At 39.7% G+C, this 22,500-nt stretch overlaps 1 protein-coding gene across 1 annotated transcript in view; it reads left to right on the top strand.

Annotated features, from left to right (window-relative positions):
- LOC138003766 (uncharacterized) overlaps positions 1-22,500 on the top strand; it is a 313,889-nt gene that overhangs the window by 6,072 nt on the left and 285,317 nt on the right. The window contains exons 4-7 of the mRNA XM_068849990.1: positions 3,590-3,918; positions 4,611-4,752; positions 7,885-8,213; positions 8,862-9,003. Coding sequence (XP_068706091.1) covers positions 3,590-3,918; positions 4,611-4,752; positions 7,885-8,213; positions 8,862-9,003 — 942 coding nt within the window. The remainder of the gene's footprint in view (positions 1-3,589; positions 3,919-4,610; positions 4,753-7,884; positions 8,214-8,861; positions 9,004-22,500) is intronic.

The following is a 22,500-nucleotide window of genomic DNA, read 5'->3' as shown; positions in this document are numbered from 1 at the left end:
AGTAATGATAAAGTTGGGAAGAAGAGCAAGCAGGGGACACTTCATGACGCTTATACGCTTTCATCTAATTACGTGTATTTCTGGGCGTCTTTTTTTCTATCAATGGTAAGGTGAGACCCACACAGCTATTAACAAATAGTAAACGGTTCTGCGTGTACTATGGAGTTATGGTTGCACGCAGTCCGATTGTCATAATACAGACGGCCCTTACATCTGAACATGTAAATAGATTACTTCATAGAAGGTGCGCCGTACGGATTCTTATTTACGAGTTGCAGAACTTTAGAAACGAACGAGTGAACGTAGCGAACGAGTGAGTTTCTAAAGTTTTGCAACGAGTGAATAATATCCGTACAAAGCACTTTCTATTGTGGAATTTGTTTATTATATATTAAAGGAGAATAAAAGTGTGTAAATCAGTAATTATATTTTTTCTTTATGACGTAAGGTTTATAAACCATGTTTGCGAAATAGCGAAACCTCAAGAACTTAAAAAATTACGAAATGCGCAAAATCTGTCTTCAGGAGAAAACGTTTCAGGTATTAAAAATCCTCCTCATTTAGAATAACGCTAAATGCAAAAAAAATTCAAAAGTACAATGACGAAAACACTTTTTCACATTTATTTTAAGACCGATTAATCACTGTCTGATTCAATCACATAATGGCGGCGCTTCGCGCTGTGCAAAGAAAAGTTTGGACTCTGCTGACTTACACTGTATATCGAGATATTAAATGTTCCTCCGTGAATATTTGCACCTCGAAGTAGGGACAATACTTGTTGAGGTGATTCTTGGTTTTTTTTATAAACTGACATCTCCTATTTCTTCACTTGCGAGGGATCTCCTAGTTGACGTTGTACTGCTCAAGGTGTTGGAGATATTCCGCTGTTGTTTCTCTGAAAGTGAACTGTAATTATTGAGGCTCTGAACATTTTTAGGGCCAGATATTTTCATGATGTGAGTAGGAGGAACTTCTTGGTCGTTTAACTTTTGGATCATTCGCTTTTGTCCGCTCTGGTTTGCGAGGTTTTCTTCATTCAAACCCGCTTTTTGAGCCATGGTCTTCATGAGTGAATTCAACTTGTTGACACCCACTGACACTGCTTTGAACCAGGGCTTTGAAGAACTTGCCATCTTGGTGAGGTTCACCGCTAAATAAAACGGGCTGTCCTCTGAATTCATTTGTTCCGGTCTTTTAGAAGCATAAAGGTGGAAGGCTTGCACTGGATCTCTGTCACTCCCTGGAACAGAAAACATTTTCGGCTTAACTGTGCGAGTGTCTTTCGGTTCAGTGCCCGTTCTTGTTTTTGTTTGTCTCTCGGTATATTCGAGAAACTCCGTTCCATCTGCACTGGTTTTAAGCTGAACATCGCCCCATCTCATAGTTCTATGCTCTTGACACCCTCTTAAGCCGAATTGCTGCGTGTTGTTCAACCACAACGTGTTTAACAAGGACTCCGGAGACGAAAGACCCAAAAGTTCTTTGCCGTAAAGAACATTGACCTCTTCGTCTGTCAGAGCGTGAGCTGCCTTTGTCTTTTTTCCCTTTCCCACTTTTTTCAATTCCTTCTGCTTTGCAACTAGTGTTTCTCTGGTTTTTCTAAATTCCTGTCCTTCAATGATGGCTGTGGGGTAACCCTTCTTCCGTAAATAGCGGTCAAAGCTGGATACAAACGATCGTGATGTTGTTGGTTCATATTCTTCTCCTTCCTTTTTTTTTCACCGACAGAATGAATGCGCACAGTATTTAGTCGAGCTCTCTCGGTTCAATGTTTTTGAATTCTTCGTCTTTTCCATTCATTCTAATAAATTCTTTGAGTAAGGAAACATCTCTTTTGGTTTTACTCAACATGTTTTTGTTTGCTTGCTCCTCGATAAAAGCCTCTAAAGATGTTTCAGGTGGAACAAAACGTGTCGAAGCCATGTTTTGCGAAAAACACAAACATGTTCTCTCCACCGCGCGCCTCGGAACCCATTTGAATGTTATGTTCTGTTTGGCTAATGGGTGATTCTACTCAATGCTCATTGGTTATATTTTTCACATGTGAAAAAAGCTATACTGGAAGCTGATTGGACGTACGCTTTTTCCACATGTGAAATACAAGGAAGAGAGAATCCTATTTGGAAGGTTTATTACATGAAACTCGCCCTATATATATAATAAAAAGCTGTATACACTGCGGATGGACAAACTTCTACAGGTAAGGACCTGTACTACATCACTAGTTAACAATTATTCACCGAAGTAGAAGAAAATGTCCGCAGTCAGTGAGGTGAGCAATTGTTTTAATACAGTATATATACCATTCGGCTGCTCGGAGGGAGAATAATACTTTCCTTCTTCAGAGCTAACCAATCAGAACACGTAGAAAGCACCACCTGTGGTGTGTGTGTGGTATATAAAAGCAAGCAATGATATTTACCAGTATCTGCACTTGGCAGCGACAGCTTCCTCTGTATTACCTGCAGGGAAGATGATTCTGGCGAAATTAATGAGCCACACCAGCAAAGTTCACCCTGCATGAAGTAAATGACTGGGGGAGACCGGTGTCTCCATCCTAAACGAAGTTGGTGACCTATCTTTTTTATGGCATAATTTTATTGTCTTACTCCTTGCCTCGGTGCTGTGAAACTTTTTAAAATAAAATAAAGTCAGAAAAAAAAAGGTGAAAGGGAGAAAAAGTATTTGTAGCCTTCACTCGTGGACACAAAATTGTCTCCTCGAGGAATATTTGTAGTCAGTGCCTTTCCATGACGTGTGCCTGTGCCATAAAACAAACATTAAATTATTCCTTTTAAACAATACATTACACCCGTTTTGTTATTTCAAGAATTACGTCAAAGGTCTGTTTCCCGTTCCTGCGAATCGTAGCGTGAACCGATTGAACAAACTTGCCCTTGATTGATGAAGTGTCAATGATGATATGAGTAACACGAACGATCGCGAGCTTGGTGACTTTTTTTTTCTTTTTATTGCGCATTTCGAGTCACCATAATGTAGGGAACAATACAGACAAGTTTAAAGAAAATCTTACGACAACTTCTATTACTAAGGAATCACCTTAAAGCTAAAACGGCTGGATTTCAGGCATGGTCTGCCTATGGCATCCCACGTGTAGGTAAATGAGGTAATTAAACTGAAAGTCACGTGCAATTCCCACTGTGCCCTAGGTGTGCAAAATGGCGAAAAGATCATGGTGAAGATGCACTTGGGCAAACAATGTTTGTTTGATGGAAACCCTTTTACAAAAAGTATGCCAATTGTTTGATCTTGAAATCGTCTTGTTTTTAGTTGAATCTAGGGACTTCAATTCAATCTTCTTTACATGATGTAAATGTTTTCTAAATTCAATAACGACCTCATTTGGTTAGTTGCCGTAAAGACAGAAGTTAATTCCATTTAGTGAGCAATGTTTGCTCTCCATTATTAATTTGCTGTCTGTATATTGTTACATAAATTATTTAAACTAGTGACATTATTACTAAGTTTCTAACGACTTGAAGTGTCTCTGTTACTTTCAACGAAATGTGGTCATGCGAAGCGGACTGCTTCTTACCACAACTTTTTATTTCACTTTGAAAACCAGAATGCCAACAACCTCTTGGCATGGAATTTGGCGCAATCAAAGATGCGCAAATAAAAGCGTCTTCTGAGTATGACCTAAATCACGCCGCCATCCAGGGAAGACTTAACTTCCAGAAGTCAGGAAAAAAACAAGGTGCCTGGTCCGCACGGTATAACGATTCGAATCAATGGTTGCAGATTGATCTGCAAGGGTTGTACACTGAAGTGACAGCGGTAGCTTCACAAGGAAGGAATCAGTTTGACCAATGGGTTACAAAGTACAAACTTCAATACAGTAACGATGGAGTTACCTTCCGATACTTCAGGGAGGAAGGACAGACCGTTGACAAAGTAAGATGTGATGATAAGCAATTCGTCATAACGTGCTCTGAAGGAATTAATATACTTCAGGTAAAAAATGAAGGCCCCACAATGGAAACCACCTATCCTTGCTCTTTATATCAAGTTAAGAACTAGCTACAATCCTGGACTAAAGTGTTGGGAAGGTAGCGTCACTTTTGAGATAGCCCTCCTCCCCCCTCTCCCCCCCCCCCCCCCTCCCTTATCAATTTTGGATTTTGCACCAAACAAAATGGTGACCTTTCTTCCAACATTAAATATGGGGGAGGGGGCCACAAGAGCTTGCTCTTTCCCAAATAATTCAGGCAATAGTTAGAATAACCAAATTAGGTGTGAAGTGAAGCCATGCGTGCAACCTTCCCAACAACATTTGACCATCATTGTAGTTCTAACGTAATAAGCTTCCAAGCGTTCTCACGGCGCAGGATGCGGGCCCGAGATCTCACAGCGCAGGATGCGGGCCCGGGATATGGGTTGTCGTCCCCCATTCAAACCTTCCTACCAAGATCACTTTTTCCTTCATTTTTCGAATCCCCTACTTAATGTTAATTGGATTACCAACATGCGGTGGACTTTCTTCCTTTTCTCTGTCATCGGTTATGCTATGGATCATGAATTCTTTCGCCAGTCACCAAAAATTACCGGCCTCCGCTTCACCATTTGTCTTCTTTATTTCCATCTAGGAATTCGCTGCAAATAACGATCAAAATTCAATCATCTATCACAAGTTAAACCCACCAATCATGGCCCGATACGTACGATTCCGACCCGTCACTTGGAACAATCACATATCAATGAGAGTAGAAGTCTATGGCTGCAAACAAGGTAATTATGATTTTTCTTTTCCATCGACTCTACAATAAATTCAGTTATTAAATGAATTAGCCCGAATTTAACTGGAATTACCCCTCATAGATGTTTAAGGGTTACTTTTAAAAAAATAGGCATTTCTTAAGAAAGCTGAACATTCTGGTGTTAGAAAGGGTGGTGGCCAAGTTTTACATGCAAAGATTGGCTAAAGATATACTCTCCCACTACTCCCTATTGCGTCGTAGGTTAAAATATGGTTTTTGTTCGTTGTATTTCCCCCTTTACCTTGAATCTGATTTGAGTTTATCTTTGTGAATGCCCTTAGTCCCTGCCAAGTTAATAGAAAAACAACTTTTAAAGTAAAAAAATAAGCTTAAATAAAATAGATTATGGACAAGCTGAAAGTTCAGGTATCAAAACGGTTTTAAATAGTCCTATATCATTTATCTTTGATTTACGAAATAAAATAATCTAAGAGGCCACCCATATCAGTAGTACCACTACCTAAAAAGGCAATCGTTTTAAGATGAGAACAAGCACATGGGTAACAACCTCATGCAACCTCGCTTGAGGTGATTAATTCCCAAGTATTGCACTGAGCGACAGTGCAATACTTGTTGACATTTCGACCGGTAAAGCTCGCCAGGAAGAACAATTTCAGAGCACAGCACAGCAACAATGAGAAGAACTCTTAGACTCTTGCAAAAGAAAGTCGAGTGATAGCTTTGCTGATACACAAATGTAATTTTAGTCTTAGGGTGGAATTGAAACGGTGATATCGGGGAGGCGTGTTGTCCAGCTCGGTTTGCTTTCTAAAGAGCTTGCTGAACATTGCAGTTTATTGTAGAAGTCCTCTGCAGTTGTCAAATTGTTGGAAAGAATCTGTATCTGCACTTGGCAGCGGTAGCTTCCTCTATATTACTTGCAGGGAAGGTGATTCTGGCGAAATTAATGAGCCACACCAGCAAAGTTTACCCTGCATGAAGTAAATGACTGCGGGAGAAGGGGTGTCTCCATCCTAAACGAAGTTGGTGACCTATCTTTTTTATGGCATAATTTTATTGTCTTACTCCTTGCCTCGGTGCTATGAAAGTTTTTAAAATAAAATAAAGTCAGAAAAAAAAAGCTACAGGGAGAAAAAGTATTTGTAGCCTTCACTCGTGGACACAAAATTGTCTCCTCAAGGAATATTTGTAGTCAGTGCCTTTTCGTGACGTGTGCCTGTGCCATAAAACAAACATTAAATTATTCCTTTGAACAATACATTACACCCGTTTTGTTATTTCAAGAATTACGTCAAAGATGTGCTTCATGTTCCTGCGAAACGTAGCGTGAACCGATGGAACAAATTTGTCCATGATAGATAAAGTCGCAATGATGACATGAATGACATGAGGAAGTAATATCTCCCAAACGTGCCTGATGACTAATTTTTTTATTGCGCATTTCGAGTCACCATAATGTAGGGAACAATAGAGAAAAATTTAAAATCTCTTACGACAACTTTTATTACTAAGGAATCTCCTTAAGTGTTTGAATCTTGGAAGCAACTGTTTCAAAAAGTCAAGAGGATTTATTTGAACCTTCGCTTAAGTTAAAGTAGCTTCCTTACACGCGCCTGGTTTTCTCGGAGATATAATAAATATCTTAATACTGAACCTCGTTTCCTCGGTCCGTACTGAAAGTATAGGATCCTCATTTTTCCCGTTGATTCATAAATCAACAGATAAAAAAGTCAGTACGGAACTTAGAGTGTGGAACTTGAACTCGGTTTGCAAGAAGTATTAACATTCCGACTTCCTATTCCATTAACACTGCAATTATTACTACCATGCTCTTTGCTCCAATACTCGCCCTTGTCATTACTTTAGTTTTAGTCATGGGCCTATCCCATTTTTAACATTTACAATATTATTTTCCTTCCACAAAAACTTATTTAACATATGCTTGGCGATTTTGCTTCACAGCTCGATTTCTGAAGAAACAAATACGGAATCTTTTTTCTTACAAAAGGTCCACCGGATCCGGTTCACTAGTTCCCTCTCAACACCTCATACAGTACCAAAGAAATCAATAATCGAGTACCCCAGGGCCTGGTGGAAGAGCAAATGGCTCTTACGAGTCCCAAGGACACGACAATAGCTACATCGAGTTTATCAACTCCCCTGGTGGAGCTCTAAATGTAAACTTCTCGATGACAGTGTTGTGTTGGTTAAACTACAAAGGACAAAACGGACCTGTATTTAACTATGCGTTAAAGGACCACAAATGGGGTGTTGCGCTCCTCGAGGAATATTTGTAGTTAGTGCCTTTTCATGACGAGTGCCTGTGCCATAAAACAAACATTAAATTATTCCTTTTGAACAATACATTACACCTGTTTTGTTATTTCAAGAATTACGTCAAAGGTCTGTTTCCCGTTCCTGCGAATCGTAGCGTGAACCGATTGAACAAACTTGCCCTTGATTGATGAAGTGTCAATGATGATATGAGTAACACGAACGATCGCGAGCTTGGTGACTTTTTTTTTCTTTTTATTGCGCATTTCGAGTCACCATAATGTAGGGAACAATACAGACAAGTTTAAAGAAAATCTTACGACAACTTCTATTACTAAGGAATCACCTTAAAGCGAAAACGGCTGGATTTCAGGCATGGTCTGCCTATGGCATCCCACGTGTAGGTAAATGAGGTAATTAAACTGAAAGTCACGTGCAATTCCCACAGTGCCCTAGGTGTGCAAAATGGCGAAAAGATCATGGTGAAGATGCACTTGGGAAAACAATGTTTGTTTCATGAAAACCTTTTACAAAAAGTATGCCAATTGTTTGATCTTTAAATCGTCTTGTTTTTAGTTGAATCTAGGGACTTCAATTCAATCTTCTTTACATGATGTAAATGTTTTCTAAATTCAATAACGACCTCATTTGGTTAGTTGCCGTAAAGACAGAAGTTAATTCCATTTAGTGAGAAATGTTTGCTATCCATTATTAATTTGCTGTCTATATATTGTTACATAAATTATTTAAACTAGTGACATTACTACTAAGTCTCTAACGACTTGAAGTGTCTGTGTTACTTTAAACGAAATGTGGTCATGCAAAGACTGCTTCTTACCACAACTTTTTATTTCACTTTGAAAACCAGAATGCCAACAACCTCTTGGCATGGAATTTGGCGCAATCAAAGATGCGCAAATAAAAGCGTCTTCTGAGTATGACCTAAATCACGCCGCCATCCAGGGAAGACTTAACTTCCAAAAGTCAGGAAAAAAACAAGGTGCCTGGTCCGCACGGTATAACGATTCGAATCAATGGTTGCAGATTGATCTGCAAGGGTTGTACACTAAAGTGACAGCGGTAGCTTCACAAGGAAGGAATCAGGCTGACCAATGGGTTACAAAGTACAAACTTCAATACAGTAACGATGGAGTTACCTTCCGATACTTCAGGGAGGAAGGACAGACCGTTGACAAAGTAAGATGTGATGATAAGCAATTCGTCATAACGTACTCTGAAGGAATTAATATACTTGCGGTTAAAAAAAGAAGGCCCGACAATGGCAACCACCTTTCCTTGCTCTTTGTATCAAGTTAAGAACTAGCTACAATCCTGGACAACAGTGTTGGGAAGGTAGCGTCACTTTTAAGGTAGCCCTCCTCCCCCCTCCCTTATCAATGTTGGATTTTGCTCCAAACAAAATGGTGACTTTTCTTCCAACATTAAATATGGGGGAGGGGGGCCACAAGAGCATGCTCTTTCCCAAATAGTTCAGCCAATAGTTAAAATAATCGAATTAGGTGTGAAGTGAAGCGATGCGCGCAACCTTCCCAACAACATTTGACCATCAATGTAGTTCTAACGTAATAAGCTTCCAAGCGTTCTCACGGCGCCGGATGCGGGCCCGGGATGTGGGTTGTCGTACCCAATTCAAACCTTCCTACCAAGGTCACTTTTTCCTTCATTTTTCAAATTCCCTACTTATTATTGATTGGATTATCAACATGCGGTGGACTTTCTTCCCTTTGTCTGTCATCGGTTATGCTATGGATCATGAATTCTTTCGCCAGTCACCAAAAATTACCGGCCTTCGCTTCACCATTTGTCTTCTTTATTTCCATTTAGGAATTCGCTGCAAATAACGATCAAAATTCAATCATCTATCACAAGTTAAACCCACCAATCATGGCCCGATACGTACGATTCCGACCCGTCACTTGGCACAATTACATATCAATGAGAGTAGAAGTCTATGGCTGCAAACAAGGTACTTGTGATTTTTCTTTTCCATCGACTCTACAATAAATTCAGTTATTAAATGAATTAGCCCGAATTTAACTGTAATTACCCCTCATAGATGTTTAAGGGTTACTTTAAAAAAAATAGGCATTTCTTAAGAAAGCTGAACATTCTGGTGTTAGAAAGGGTGGTGGCCAAGTTTTACATGCAAAGATTGGCTAAAGATATACTCTCCCACTACTCCCTATTGCGTCGTAGGTTAAAATATGGTTTTTGTTCGTTGTAATTCCCCCTTTACCTCGAATCTGATTTGAGTTTATCTTTGTGAATGCCCTTAGTCGCTGCCAAGTTAATAGAAAAACAACTTTTAAAGTAAAAATTAAGCTTAAATAAAATAGATTATGGACAAGCTGAAAGTTCAGGTATCAAAACGGTTTTAAACAGTGCTATATCGTTTATCTTTGATTTACGAAATAAAATAATCTAAGAGGCCACCCATATCAGTAGTACCACTACCTAAAAAGGCAATCGTTTTAAGATGAGAACAAGCACATGGGTAACAACCTCATGCAACCTCGCTTGAGGTGATTAATTCCTAAGTATTGCACTGCGCATCCTCTCCTGCGCACCACAGCGTAATTTGCAACATTTCAAACGGCGACATTTCGACCGGTGAAGCTCGCCAGGAAGAACAATTTTCAGAGCACAGCACAGCAACAATGAGAAGAACTCTTAGACTCTTGCAAAAGAAAGTCGAGTGATAGCTTTGCTGATACACAAATGTAATTTTTGTCCTAGGGTGGAATTGAAACGGTGATATCGGGGAGGCGTGTTGTCGAGCTCGGTTTGCTTTCTAAAGAGCTTGCTGAACATTGCAATATATTGTAGAAGCCCTCTGAAGTTGTCGAATTGTTGGAAAGAATCTGTATCTGCACTTGGCAGCGGCAGCTTCCTCTATATTACCTGCAGGGAAGGTGATTCTGGCGAAATTATGAGCCACACCAGCAACGTTCACCGTGCATGATGTAAATGACTGCGGGAGACCGGTGTCTCCCATCCTAAACGAAGTTGGTGACCTATCTTTTTTATGGCATAATTTTATTGTCTTACTCCTTCCCTCGGTGCTGTAAAACTTTTTAAAATAAAATAAAGTCAGAAAAAAAAAAGTTACAGGGAGAAAAAGTATTTGTAGCCTTCACTCGTGGAAACAAAATTGTCTCCTCAAGGAATATTTGTAGTCAGTGCCTTTTCATGACGTGTGCCTGTGCCATGAAACAAACATTAAATTATTCCTTTGAACAATACATTACACCCGTTTTGTTATTTCAATAGTTACGTCAAAGCTGTGCTTCATGTTCATGCGAAACGTAGCGTGAACCGATGGAACAAACTTGTCCATGATAGACATGAGTAACATGAGGAAGTAATATCTCCCAAACGTGCTTGGTGACTAATTTTTTTATTTAGCATTTCGAGTCACCATAATGTAGGGCAAAATAGAGAAAAAATTAAAATCTCTTACGACAACTTTTATTACTAAGGAATCTCCTTAAGTGTTTAAATCTTGGAAGGTTTTCTCTGAGATATAATAAAGATCTTAATACTGAACCTCGTTTCCTCGCTCCGTACTGAAAGTATAGGATCCTCGTTTTTCCCGTTGATTCATAAATCAACAGATAAAAAAGTCAGTGCGGAACTTTGAGTGTGGAACTTGAACTCGGTTTGCAAGAAGTATTAACATTTCGACTTCCTATTCCATTAACACTGCAATTATTACTACCATGCTCTTTGCTCCAATACTCGCCCTTGTCATTACTTTAGTTTTAGTCATAGGCCTAACCCATTTTAACATTTATAATATTATTTTCCTTCTACAAAAACTTATTTAACATATGCTTGGCGATTTTGCTTCACAGCTTGCTTTCTGAAGTAACAAATACGGAATCTTCTTTCTTACAAAAGGTCCACCGGATCCGATTCAATAGTTCCCTCTCAACACCTCATACAGTACCAAAGAAATCAATAATCGAGTACCCCAGGGCCTGGTGGAAGAGCAAATGGCTCTTACGAGTCCCAAGGACACGACAATAGCTACATCGAGTTTATCAACTCCCCTGGTGGAGCTCTAAATCTAAACTTCTTGATTACAGTGTTGTGTTGTTAAACTACAAAGGACAAAACGGACATGTATTTAACTATGCGTTAAAGGACCACAAATGGGGTGTTGTGCTCCGTTTAGCAAATGGGAAAATATTTGTCCACTTTAGAAGGCGCGATTCCGGAGTAACGAAGTCCCTCCACAGCTCTAACTCTACTCCAACAGATAGGTGGACGTTCGTCGGTGCATCGTACAACCACTTAACCGGCGAAGCCAAATTGTTGGTTGACGGAGACGAAGTTGCAAGCGAAAGTATCGGGACCGGGTTTCAACTGGGAACACAGGACAATGCCAGGCTTGGAGTGAGGCTTGGCGATGGACAGTTTTTCAGAGGCAAGATTGCACAGTTGAAGGCATATAATGTCGCTTTGTCCCCGGAACAAATGGAGGTGTAAAAAAAATCAGTTCTAACTTTCAATTCAATTCAATTTCAAAACAGTTTAGTTGTTGCATGAAAAAAGAGAAGAAAAACGGCCGCTTTTTGCGGATAGCATCGGCTGGTCGAGGTGGGTAAAATGACAAAACAGAAAGGTCATTACAAGTTGTAAACTTTGAAATAAATTAAAATAAAAAGTAGCCATTAAGATATCAACATAACATGTAGAAAAGAAAAAAAAAAGATACACATATTTATACAGAACATACGTGAGCATGCAGCCCCAGACTATCGAAACGTTTGATTTTGTTCACAAACATGGCGCCGTTGACGTAACACCAAAACCATCTTAAACGCCCCGTTGCAATCTACTTATTTCTCCATCCCTTTCCTCCCCATCTAAGCCCATTTGAAGCCTGATGACAAACAAGATGCAAGCTCAATTAGCTTTTTTCGTGGAAGTTTTCGTGCAATGACAAGATTGATACAGAATTTGGTCCTGTCAGAGGAATTGTGGCTTGTTTGTCGCTTTCTGACAAGTTAACCAATTGAGTAAATTCTCGCTTAAAGGTGAGGATTCCACAATTTGAGCTGCTTCACTATTATACGAATCCTTGAGAACTGTTAGTACAGTATTTCAAGATCGAAATAGGGTATTACTGTGTCAGTAATTACAATTGAATTGAGCGAGAAAAGTAGTTCGTACTTCCTATTATCTAGATTTGGTAGACAAAACATCTTGGGCCGAATCGCGTGGGATCATTCGGGAAAATACCGAGTCTGATACTGGGAAAATATATTGATACTCACAGGACAGCAATCTGATTGGTTGATTCTTGAGGCTGCCGCACACTAGGAGATATTAGGGAGCTTGCGAAACGACGACACCGACGGCAACGACGACGCTACAAAACAATAACTTTAGTGGGCAAAAACAATGGCTCTGCGCGCTCTGCACGTGCGTTTTACATTTTGGTACATTTCTTTTCCGTCATCTCCTAAATGACGACGTGAAAGGACCAAATTCAAGGTTCTGTGGAGGACGTTAGCACATGAATTTTTCAGCTCTCTCTACGCTTCCAAGCCATTCATACCAGTTTAGTTCCTCGACAGTTACTACACATTATTACCGCGAAACGACATGAAATAGTTTCGTAGTGATATGATTAACGCGAACTCGTATTTTTAAATGAAGTCCTCGTAGCAGTAGTCGTCCTCGTTTCGTAAGCTCCCTATTCTGTCGACCGACTAAAAAATCTTCACTTGTCGGCTAGTGTGCGGTGAATTCAGACAAGCCTGCGGCAAGATCGGGGCTTGTCGGACGATATCTGACAGTGCTAGATCTAAAAATGTCTTGTCGGGCCTTGACGGCTAGTGTGCGGTGGTTCACCAAGATTTTCTGTCGGACCTGGCACGCGTCGCAACCAATTAGGAAGTGTCATAAGAGTCACGTGACCAAGCGCCTTTTCCAACAAGCTTACAAGCCAGATGGCCCATCAGGCCCATCAGGCTGGCACTTATCTCCGGTTTCATTAGCATGAAGTGACTAGGAGTATTTCTACTCCCCCTGGATGGGATGCTAGTCCATCGCAGGGTTACCCCCAGCATTAAATTCGCCGGTACCCATTTATACACCTGGGTGGAGAGAGGCACCGTGTCTTGCCCAAGAACACAACACAATGTCCCCAGCCACGACCCGAACCCGGACCACTCGATCCGGAGTCAAGCGCACTAACCATGTCATAAGAGTCACGTGGCCAAGCGCCTTTTCCAACATGGCGGAGACTAAACAGATTTGAAGAAATTGGCACCTGAAAAAGAGGGCAAGCTTGTTGCAAGCTTTTGGGTGAGTCGGCCCCAATCTTCGGCACAGTTAGTCGCGATAAAAAAACACGACTGGTGTGTGGCAAGCTGGTGGACCCACAAATATTTTCAGCCGATTTTTCCCGGAAAAAATCTGCGGTGTGCGACGGAAATGTGGAAAAGTTGTATGCTCACGTTGTCGTCTAAAGTTTAAATTCGATTATTTCACGTTGTTTTAAAGAGAACGAAGAGGAAATGTACTAAATTACGTGCCATACGTGAAGGACGACGATTTTTCGTCTTTAGGAAACCAATAGTACTCGCATCGCTTTCTGCATTGTCGTCGCCGTAGCCGTATCTTAAAATCCCTAATTACTGGGTTTCCAAACCCAGTCGGAATCTGAGTTTCATCTCTTGGTATTTTTATTTTATATTTCTACTGAGTTGCCAAACCCAGTCGGAATCTGCGTTTCATTTCTTGTTTTTTTTTAATATTTATTTTATTTTATTTATTTTTTCCGTGTCGGTAAAAGTCTTGCCTGTCACTCACTCCCCTGCTAAGTGGTGTCTTTGTGCATTGAGTCTTCTGTGCGTAGATTTCCCTGGTGCACACAGGAGAACATTTAATTATTAAACCTGCAATGGCGTCGAAAGGCATCGTAACGTGCATGGCGTTTCAGTGCATCTTTAAACAAAATATACCCTTATGGGGCTCAAGAATGGAACGTCAATTGGATAAATAAGACTAACGGTGAAAAATAAATATCTGGAATCTTAAAAGCAAGGAGTAATGGACTTCGACAACAACTATCGCCCGTCGATCCGAAATCAAAGTGAGCTGTATTTCTAATATTTTACCAAGTGTGCTGTTATGTAGAACGCTTAAACCAAATGGAAAATTCTCTGGTAACTTATGGTTTCAACAAATACAGAGAAGGAATCGAACACCTTAAGTGGATCTGTGATCTCTGTTCTCTGCACAGTCTTCAGGTAAAATAAATAAATAATAATTGGAAATGTGACAGCCAAAAATTTTTTGAAAGAAAGATTGCCTCACATAGCAAATATGTTGTTTCCTTCAAAAAATATTTCGCTGGAAAAGGTGGCCTTTATGAATTCATCGTGTTTTGTAATACGCGAGCTTAACTGAATAGATTTTATGCAAATAGTAAAGCATTTTCGTGTCAAATTGAGGTTAGCGTCTTACTGTTGTGTTAACTTAATTAATTATACCATGCCTCGTGAGTTTGTATTTATCGTCTGCCGTAAATTTGATTTCTACTCTCAAAATTACCTCCAGAACCTACTTTTTGCGTAGAATAAGGTTTTTGAATGATGTTCTTGTCTTCTGTGGTGATACTTGACCATTTGGAAACATTTTGTGAAAAAGCATTTATAACTGGTCACACGCGCAACTTGATCGCCCGAACTTGCTCCATTATGCAGAACATCCACTTGGCCAAACTCCATCTAGAGTCAGGTTATCTTAATGCCTCGACAAAGAAGCGAATTAAAGACTTTGACATCAAATATCAAAAGAGCATCGAAGAGAACGATTTAACTCCAGAAGTTCAAGAAGGATAGCTACTGACCATGGCCACAAACCAAAACACACTGAAGAAGTCAGAAGAACGAGTGAAACAATTAAAGAAAAGAACGCCTCCAAAGAGCATAACGATCTGCTAAGAAACGCAGAAAAAAAGACAAGCAAAGCCTATAAAAAGCCAGCTATCTCACTGATACAGGGCACAATGTAACAGGCGCTCAAAAACAAAATGAACCCGGGCCCAGGTCAAACATTTAAAACCAGAGGATCACTCGCTTCTACCGCCGATAAATATATCGGTCGAGTCTAGAATTAAATTGGCGCAAAAGTGAGACGCTATAAGGTCACATTCACATTACTGCTGAGAAAATCAACACCAAGAAACTAAAAACATTACTTTCGAGACCTACTATTTTCTTGGAAGAAAACGTATCACACAGCAGTATAGAGATTCAAATGTAAAGCCTCATAGGGCAAATACCATTGCTAAATGAGTACTACAGGAACCGCCTAAAAGAGGCGTCCATTCAAATATGTACTCATAAGAGCAAAATTATGACAAAGGCAACAGAAACCAGACCACGTACAAGGGAGTCGTGTAGGCCTGTCAACCCTTTTTAACAACAAAAGAACTCCTAAATTATTCGCAGACCGGTCGATTTCTCTGAAATTTGAAAGGGTGATTGCTAACGAATAGAGAAAGATTTTCACAATAACTAAAAATTCCTGTGATAAGCATGAGAATTCGACGAAGAGGTAAATGCGACTAAATTTGTTGCGGCCGTTTCTATTTTTTGCTCGTCGTAGCAAGGCTAGTTAGGCTTATTACCATTAAAACAAAAGAACATTTTATTTGGCCATCATTATGAAAGAGGTCTATGTCCCTTTACTCTAACACAAAAATATTCAGATATTAACAAACTACATATTTATTAATCATTTCTTCTGCTTTTGTGCTTGCCAGCGTTGTGATTTGCGATAATTCGCCAGTCTGTTTTTGTATCTCATAGATGTCCAGATTTTCAATTACATGGCCGCTCAACCTCGCGATTGTGTAAATAGTTCACCCTGAAGTCAAAATAGATACGTTCCTCAGGAACCTGACAAAGAAGGCTTCCTGACCCGACAGATGAAATGTAAATATTCCGTTAAATATTACAACAAAATTAAAAAACCAAAGACGGAAGTTTCTTGGTTAAAAAGTAAGTTGTTTTTACTCTGAAAACGACGAACGATTAACGTTCTTTCCGTAGTTCATTCTGTTGACACGAGGTGATCATGTGTACCTTTATGGTTGCCTAGCACGTGATCAATTTCTTCCTTTGACAAAACATCATGACCCTTTCCATTCGTTCATAAACGTCAGAGACTGCAGAAACTTTCGTGTTTTTACCATCGATTGTCATTAATCTTTTGATGAAAATTTGATTTTTTTTTTTTTGGCTTTTCTTTTTAACATTTTGACTTTCTACTTCGTTATCTGTTCATTTTTCACTAAAGTAACATCGAAGTAACTTGTGTTATCATTCTATTTTACTGCTTGGGTTATAAACATTCATTAAGTGTCAAACAAATCATCTGTGTGGCTAAGATGTCACTCGAACTTGTGTTGTTTGCCCCCTCAGATGTGAGTAGCTAATTTGCATGATAATAGCAAATCCAACATGGCGGCCATCGTGAATAAGGTCTATTCAGTGCCTGTTTTTGTGTAACAAGTACCACAAGCAACCCAGTGTACGCTTTATGGAGCGTCTAGTTATTAGTTATTTCACGATGTTGACGACGGAGTCCGGCCAGGAAATGTACTAAAATGCGTGCTGTACAAACAGCACACACATTTGGCGTTACCCTTGCCAAACGTCGTCTTTTGTTAGACTGCTGCGGTAACGGGAAGACTTCACAACAATTACAATTTTGGTTTGGAAAGTATGGGTAATAAAGGCTAGGGAAATTATTTGATTTTGGACAAAATGCAAGTGAAATTATTCCTTAAATGCACGATTATTCCATTTGATTAGCCAAATATCATGGGTGACAAATTACGCGCACGAGACGCCATTTTGGCACTGTTGAAAAATTGCCATGGCAACGTTGTAATTTCATATGTGAAATTATAAATTAATCCTGAAATTTCGCGCCAAAATTAAGGAGTAATTTGTCACCATTACAGTTCATTCCTTTGCCGAATTTTTCAAACTAAGAACATTTGAAAGCAAAATTTTGACGAAAAAGGGAGCAAACAAGGGTAAATCTTTCCATTTTCTGTGTTTACTTTAAGCTACCAATCAGGTAGATACTACTACCGACCTACCAATACAGTACATTACCAATCTAGTTAATGCCCTTAATAACCGTTTTGCACACTGTGAACGAGATCAGACTTAAAATAGCGAAAATTGGTAAATACTGTTGCTTTTTCAGTGGCGTTGCTTAACTTAATTCAACTCCCTACCGATTCAAAGTACACGACAGGACTCATTAATATATTCAAGGTTTGCGCAACACACATATTCAATGCTTGTTCTTACAAGTTAGCTCATGCAAGTCCTCTCATTCGATTTTGTGCATCAAGTTGTTCAGTAATTTGGATTTCACGATTTTATTGCAGCGAAGCTGCTACAAAGAATGGAAGATATAGTGGGTGTGGCTTAATTGACCACAGAGACGCACATTATCATAGAAATTCTTATCCACCAACGGCAACCGGTAGTGAGCTGTTTTCGTTTTTGTGTGGCTTACACGAAGTGTGAAAGCCACACTATGCTGTCGACTGCGGAATTTGTTTGTCCGCGTGTCACGTGGTTTACGGCAAAGTTAGGCTCCAGTTTCCGCTCTCCTTCACCTGGTTCGGGCGAAGTACATGCAAGTTGGAAAGTAGCCATTTATTTTGTCAGTACGAGGAATCGTGTTTCTTTCTCCGGGGTTCTTCGTCGATTGATGAGCTAAAGTTTCATTTTTCCGTTCTTTTAAGGTGAGTCTTTTTTGTTTGTGTGATATAGTTGTGTCCTGTGCCTTGTGAAAACCCGATTGTTTTTGTCTTGCAGGTTTCCAATGGGGTCAATTGAGAATTCATTTTCCCCTTCAAAACACGCAAGCCAGCTTTGCTACAGACGGCTTGCGTTCTAAGGGCAGATTGCACAAACAGGAGTTTAACTGTCACAGGCCAGCATTGTACGGTCTGGTTTACTTCAGTTTGTGCTACGTTCGTCGAAAGGAGTCATTGCACTGTCGCGACTTAGCATACAATATTATAAAGTTACGTAATAAAATGATTGTTTTTTTCTTCCACGAGAGGGCATGCCATTGAATCCTTCAATGTGATTGGTCCTTCGCTCGGTCCAGATTTCCCTATCTCTGCCCACGGGCACGGTAACGCTCGGAGAGTTTTTGTCATCGACCTTCAATTTCCGTTTTTTGACACCGAATCCGTTTATATACAGAAGTTACTTTTTATAAGACAAGAGGTTTGGGAATATAATTCAAATAAAATTTTTTTTCTTTGAAACGATCAGTGTGTAAGTCGCTTTAGTACTACATTCGCTATCAAGCGCGCTGCCAGTCAACAATTTAAAAAGTGATTTCAGAGAAGAAGGGGGGGACAGAAAAGAAAAGAGTTATTTACCAGCTAAGGGTCGGTCCGTATAGCGAAACACGGTGACCTCGGTCTTGAAACAGCTTCCCTTGGGCAGCATTTTCAATACTTCGATCACAGTTTTTCGATATACGCACCTCCCAGCTGACAAATAACATATCTTTATGTCAGGAAGTAATCAAGTTAAAAACCTCTTGCATTTTCATTATGGTATACCTTAATACTAATTCATTTTACTCTGATGTTTTCTGGCTTTATTGTTACAGTACTTCAAAATGTAATGTTAGGAGTATTTGCTTGATATATATATAGCAAAAAACTGTGACCGAGGTCACCGTTTTTCGCTATACTGACCAACCCTTAGCTGGTAAATAACGTATTTATTTTCTCTCCGCAGCGTGCTTGATAGCGAATGTAGTATTAAAGCGACTTAAAAACTGATCGTTTCAAAGAGAAATATTTTTATTTGAATTATATTTCCAAACCTCTTGTCTAATAAAAAGTAACTTTTGTATGTAAACGGATTTGGTGTCAAAAAATGGAGACTAAAAGTCGAGGACAAAAATTCTCCGAGCGTTACCGTGCCCGTGGGCAGAGATAGGAAAATCCGGACCGCGCGAAGAACCAATCAGATTGCAGTATTCGATGCCGTGCTCTCTCGGAAAAAATAAAAACTGGTACTTGTTAACTAATATAGCACTACTATGGCTACAGGTTGTATTATTGTGAAACTTCATTTTCAAAGTTACCTGATTTAACACTATTTTAAAAAATAGTTATTTTTTCAGTAAGTAATCAAACCTGGTGTATTGTGTACAAATCTATGTCTTTCTCTTCTTTTATAGTCCAACTAAAAGTCATCAATATGGCATTTGAATCATAGCAAAGCTTTTAGTATTTTGTTGGCATACCTTCACTTGTGATGTCGCATTATCAATACTTCTACAGTAATTATTGCTGTAGAAGTATTAGATGGGTTTTTACTGTCTTGAAATCTCAATTAAGTCCTTGCAAAGCTCTTGATTTGTTTGCTTTGTTTTGAAAATTAATTGAATTTTAAGGAAATTTGAAGGCTCCCTCCCACAAGCAAGTGCTGCTATTAGAATACATTAAATAGAAATTTTGTGGAATTCCAGTCTCATGACATGGTATGCAACTTGTTGGAATGGTTCAGTGACTTGGAAGTATCAATTTCTCAAGCTCAGTGTAGTTTTAGGATAGTAGAGTCACTGTACGCTGAAAGAAACTAATACATTGCTTCAGTCAGAGTAAAGTCTCCTCGATAACATTAAGTATTTTGCATTACTACCGACCTATCCACTTTATCATTACTAACTGCCCTATAAGCTCTGAAGTAATATACCCAACAGTAAACGTCACTAAGCTTCCAAGGGCGAACTCAATGTTGAAACTGCAATTTGTAAGCCACAGACGTACGCATTGCGGACCTATTTTTACTTGGTCTCGACACTCCTAAATTTACATTGCTAAACATATTTTTTTCTCGATTAGACACGATCAGTTTAAAAATCTGGGAGGGACTACTCTCTTGGCATGCAAAATTTTGACTTCTGGGTTTCCACCCGTGCCATAAAAACGCGTCGCGCTACTAGTAGATATCGCTCGCGGACTGCATTCCAGCGCTCTAGATTCGAATCCCAGTACGCATGCAACAAAGCTCACTCAGCTTTCCATCCATTTGGGGTCGGTAAATGAGTACCAGCATATACGATAGGCAAGGCGTGCGTGGAACGGGACCAACCCAACCATGTAAAACAACAATAACAACGATAAAAGCAATAACAAAAATCTGAAAAGGAACTCTTAAAATCAGGAGCACACGACTAGGAGCGTACAGCTTCATTGTATTTGTAGAACGGCGTTTTTACAGACCGAGTTATTTTTAGATAGATTTTTCTGCGAAACCAGATCTTTCCACCTAATCACAAATCTTGCATGAGAAATTAATACCCATGGAACTGAGAATGGTCGCTCTTGCAAGTCAAATCTGATTTAAGATGTTGTCTAAAAGTAGCTTGATCTGTGAAAATGGCGTTCCATAGACTAAGTATTGGAGTTTTAGGCTCCAGTTTATGGGCTCCTGTCAAAATCTATAGTTTTGTTTAATAACTTACTTTAAATTTAAAGTAATGAAAAAGTAAAATGCATGGAATGAGCCCATTTCCTAGTTTTAATAGGAGTAGGTGAAAAATTATAAAAACAGTCGTGTGCTAATGAAAGCAATCTATATTCGCACAAACAATTAATAGTAAACCAGTTGCATCGGGCTAGGACATGGTCGCTAGGTGTATACCATACAGTCCAGGTTGTAGATGGTTTTAGCGGCACGTACGTGTATTTTCTCCAGCACATCAAAGAGCAATTTGCCACAGGAGCCCCATACAACGAAACCACAGGTGACAGATGGTAAAATTACTTTGAAATAAAAATCAGCTCTCGCCGAAGTAGGTAAAAAATACAAGGACCTAAGAAGATTCAGTTTTTGTGTGCGAAGGACTTGATTAAGTCTTTAACGTGAACGTTCCAATTAAGATCACTTTTAATCTCAACACCTAAGCACCTAGTTGACTTGACTTGAGTGACGACACTGTTCCCTAATGATACTGCTTGCAACGGCCCAACAAACTGGCCGCACATTAAGATCATACACTTGGTCTTACCGCAGTTGGGTATGAGGCGATTACGGCAACACCACTCATACAACTTCTGGAGGACGCTATTCAAGACAACAACAACCTTGTCAGGAGATGACTCAGCCACGTAGATGGTGGTATCGTCCGCATACATGTGAATTTCGCATTCTTTAACTCCAGCTATGCCAGGAAGATCGTTGCAGAACAATGAAAACAGGGTAGGTCCCAAAACAGATCCCTGCGGCACACCATACTTCACAGGTAAGGTTTCGGACTCGAATCCATTTACGACTGTAACTTGAGAGCGGTCAGCTAAGTAATCCTTAATCCAGCACAATAGGTCGCCCGCAACACCAACTGCTTGCAACTTTTCCAGCAAGACATGGTGAGAAATAGAGTCAAAGGCCTTTCGAAAGTCTTCAAAGGCGATACCAACTACAAAGTTTTTATCCAGTGCCCGTCTCCAGTCCTCCATCATTTTTACAAATTACAATTCAGTTGAGTGGCTTTTTTTATAAGCCCACTGGTGAGGGTGGCCAAGATTATGTTCCGAAATGTGAGTGGCAACAGTTGTGGCTACTGCGTGTTCCATCAATTTTTCAAGGACGCATAACAGGGAAATTGGTCGATAATTCTGTTTATCTGTTTCATCGTCCTTCTTCAACAGGGCTGAAACATAGCAGTTTTCCAAGAGGTAGGGACAGAATTACGTTCAGCACTCATGGAAAACTGAGATAACAATGATGGAATTAGATCCTTTCCTGCATATTTGAGTAACTTTGGAGAAACATTATCAGATCCGCAAGCTTTGCTTGCCTTCATCTTATCGATGCTCTCGGCAACACTAGCATGCGATATGGAAATGTTCATTTTGCAGGGAGTAACGCGGTTGATGTAAGTATTGTTATTCACTTGTCTACAGACGGGAAGATCGCTTGCCAACTTTTCACCTACAGTAGAAAAGTATTCATTTAGGATCTGGGCTTTCCTGTAGTTAGATGTTTCCATTGACCCGTCTGATGTCTTTAAACCGAGTATAGGCTGTGACGCTGACCCGTAAGCAGCTTTTTTGACCAAGTTCCAATATGACTTACAGTCTTTTACTTCGTCAAATAGATCCACATAGAATCTGCTTTTAGCAGCTCTGACTTAATGCGTAACCCTGTTTCTTAAAGAGCGATATTCTGTCTACAGCTCTTGGTTGTTTGACATTTTTTGGTGATAATGTAAATTGGCCACCGTACAGAGATTCTAAAAGCTGACGTTTCGAGCGTTAGCCCTTCGTCAGAGCGAATCGAGGGATTATGGGTTACAAGTAGTTTTTATAGTAGAGTAGGAGCTACGCTATTGGTGGTAACATGGCAACGTGAAAAATAGGAATATATTAGTTAAATGA

This window comes from Montipora foliosa, chromosome 5, assembly GCF_036669935.1.
Source record: "Montipora foliosa isolate CH-2021 chromosome 5, ASM3666993v2, whole genome shotgun sequence".
NCBI lineage: Eukaryota > Metazoa > Cnidaria > Anthozoa > Scleractinia > Acroporidae > Montipora > Montipora foliosa.
Note: the sequence above shows the minus strand (reverse complement) of the source record. Positions and strands in the feature narration are given on the sequence as shown.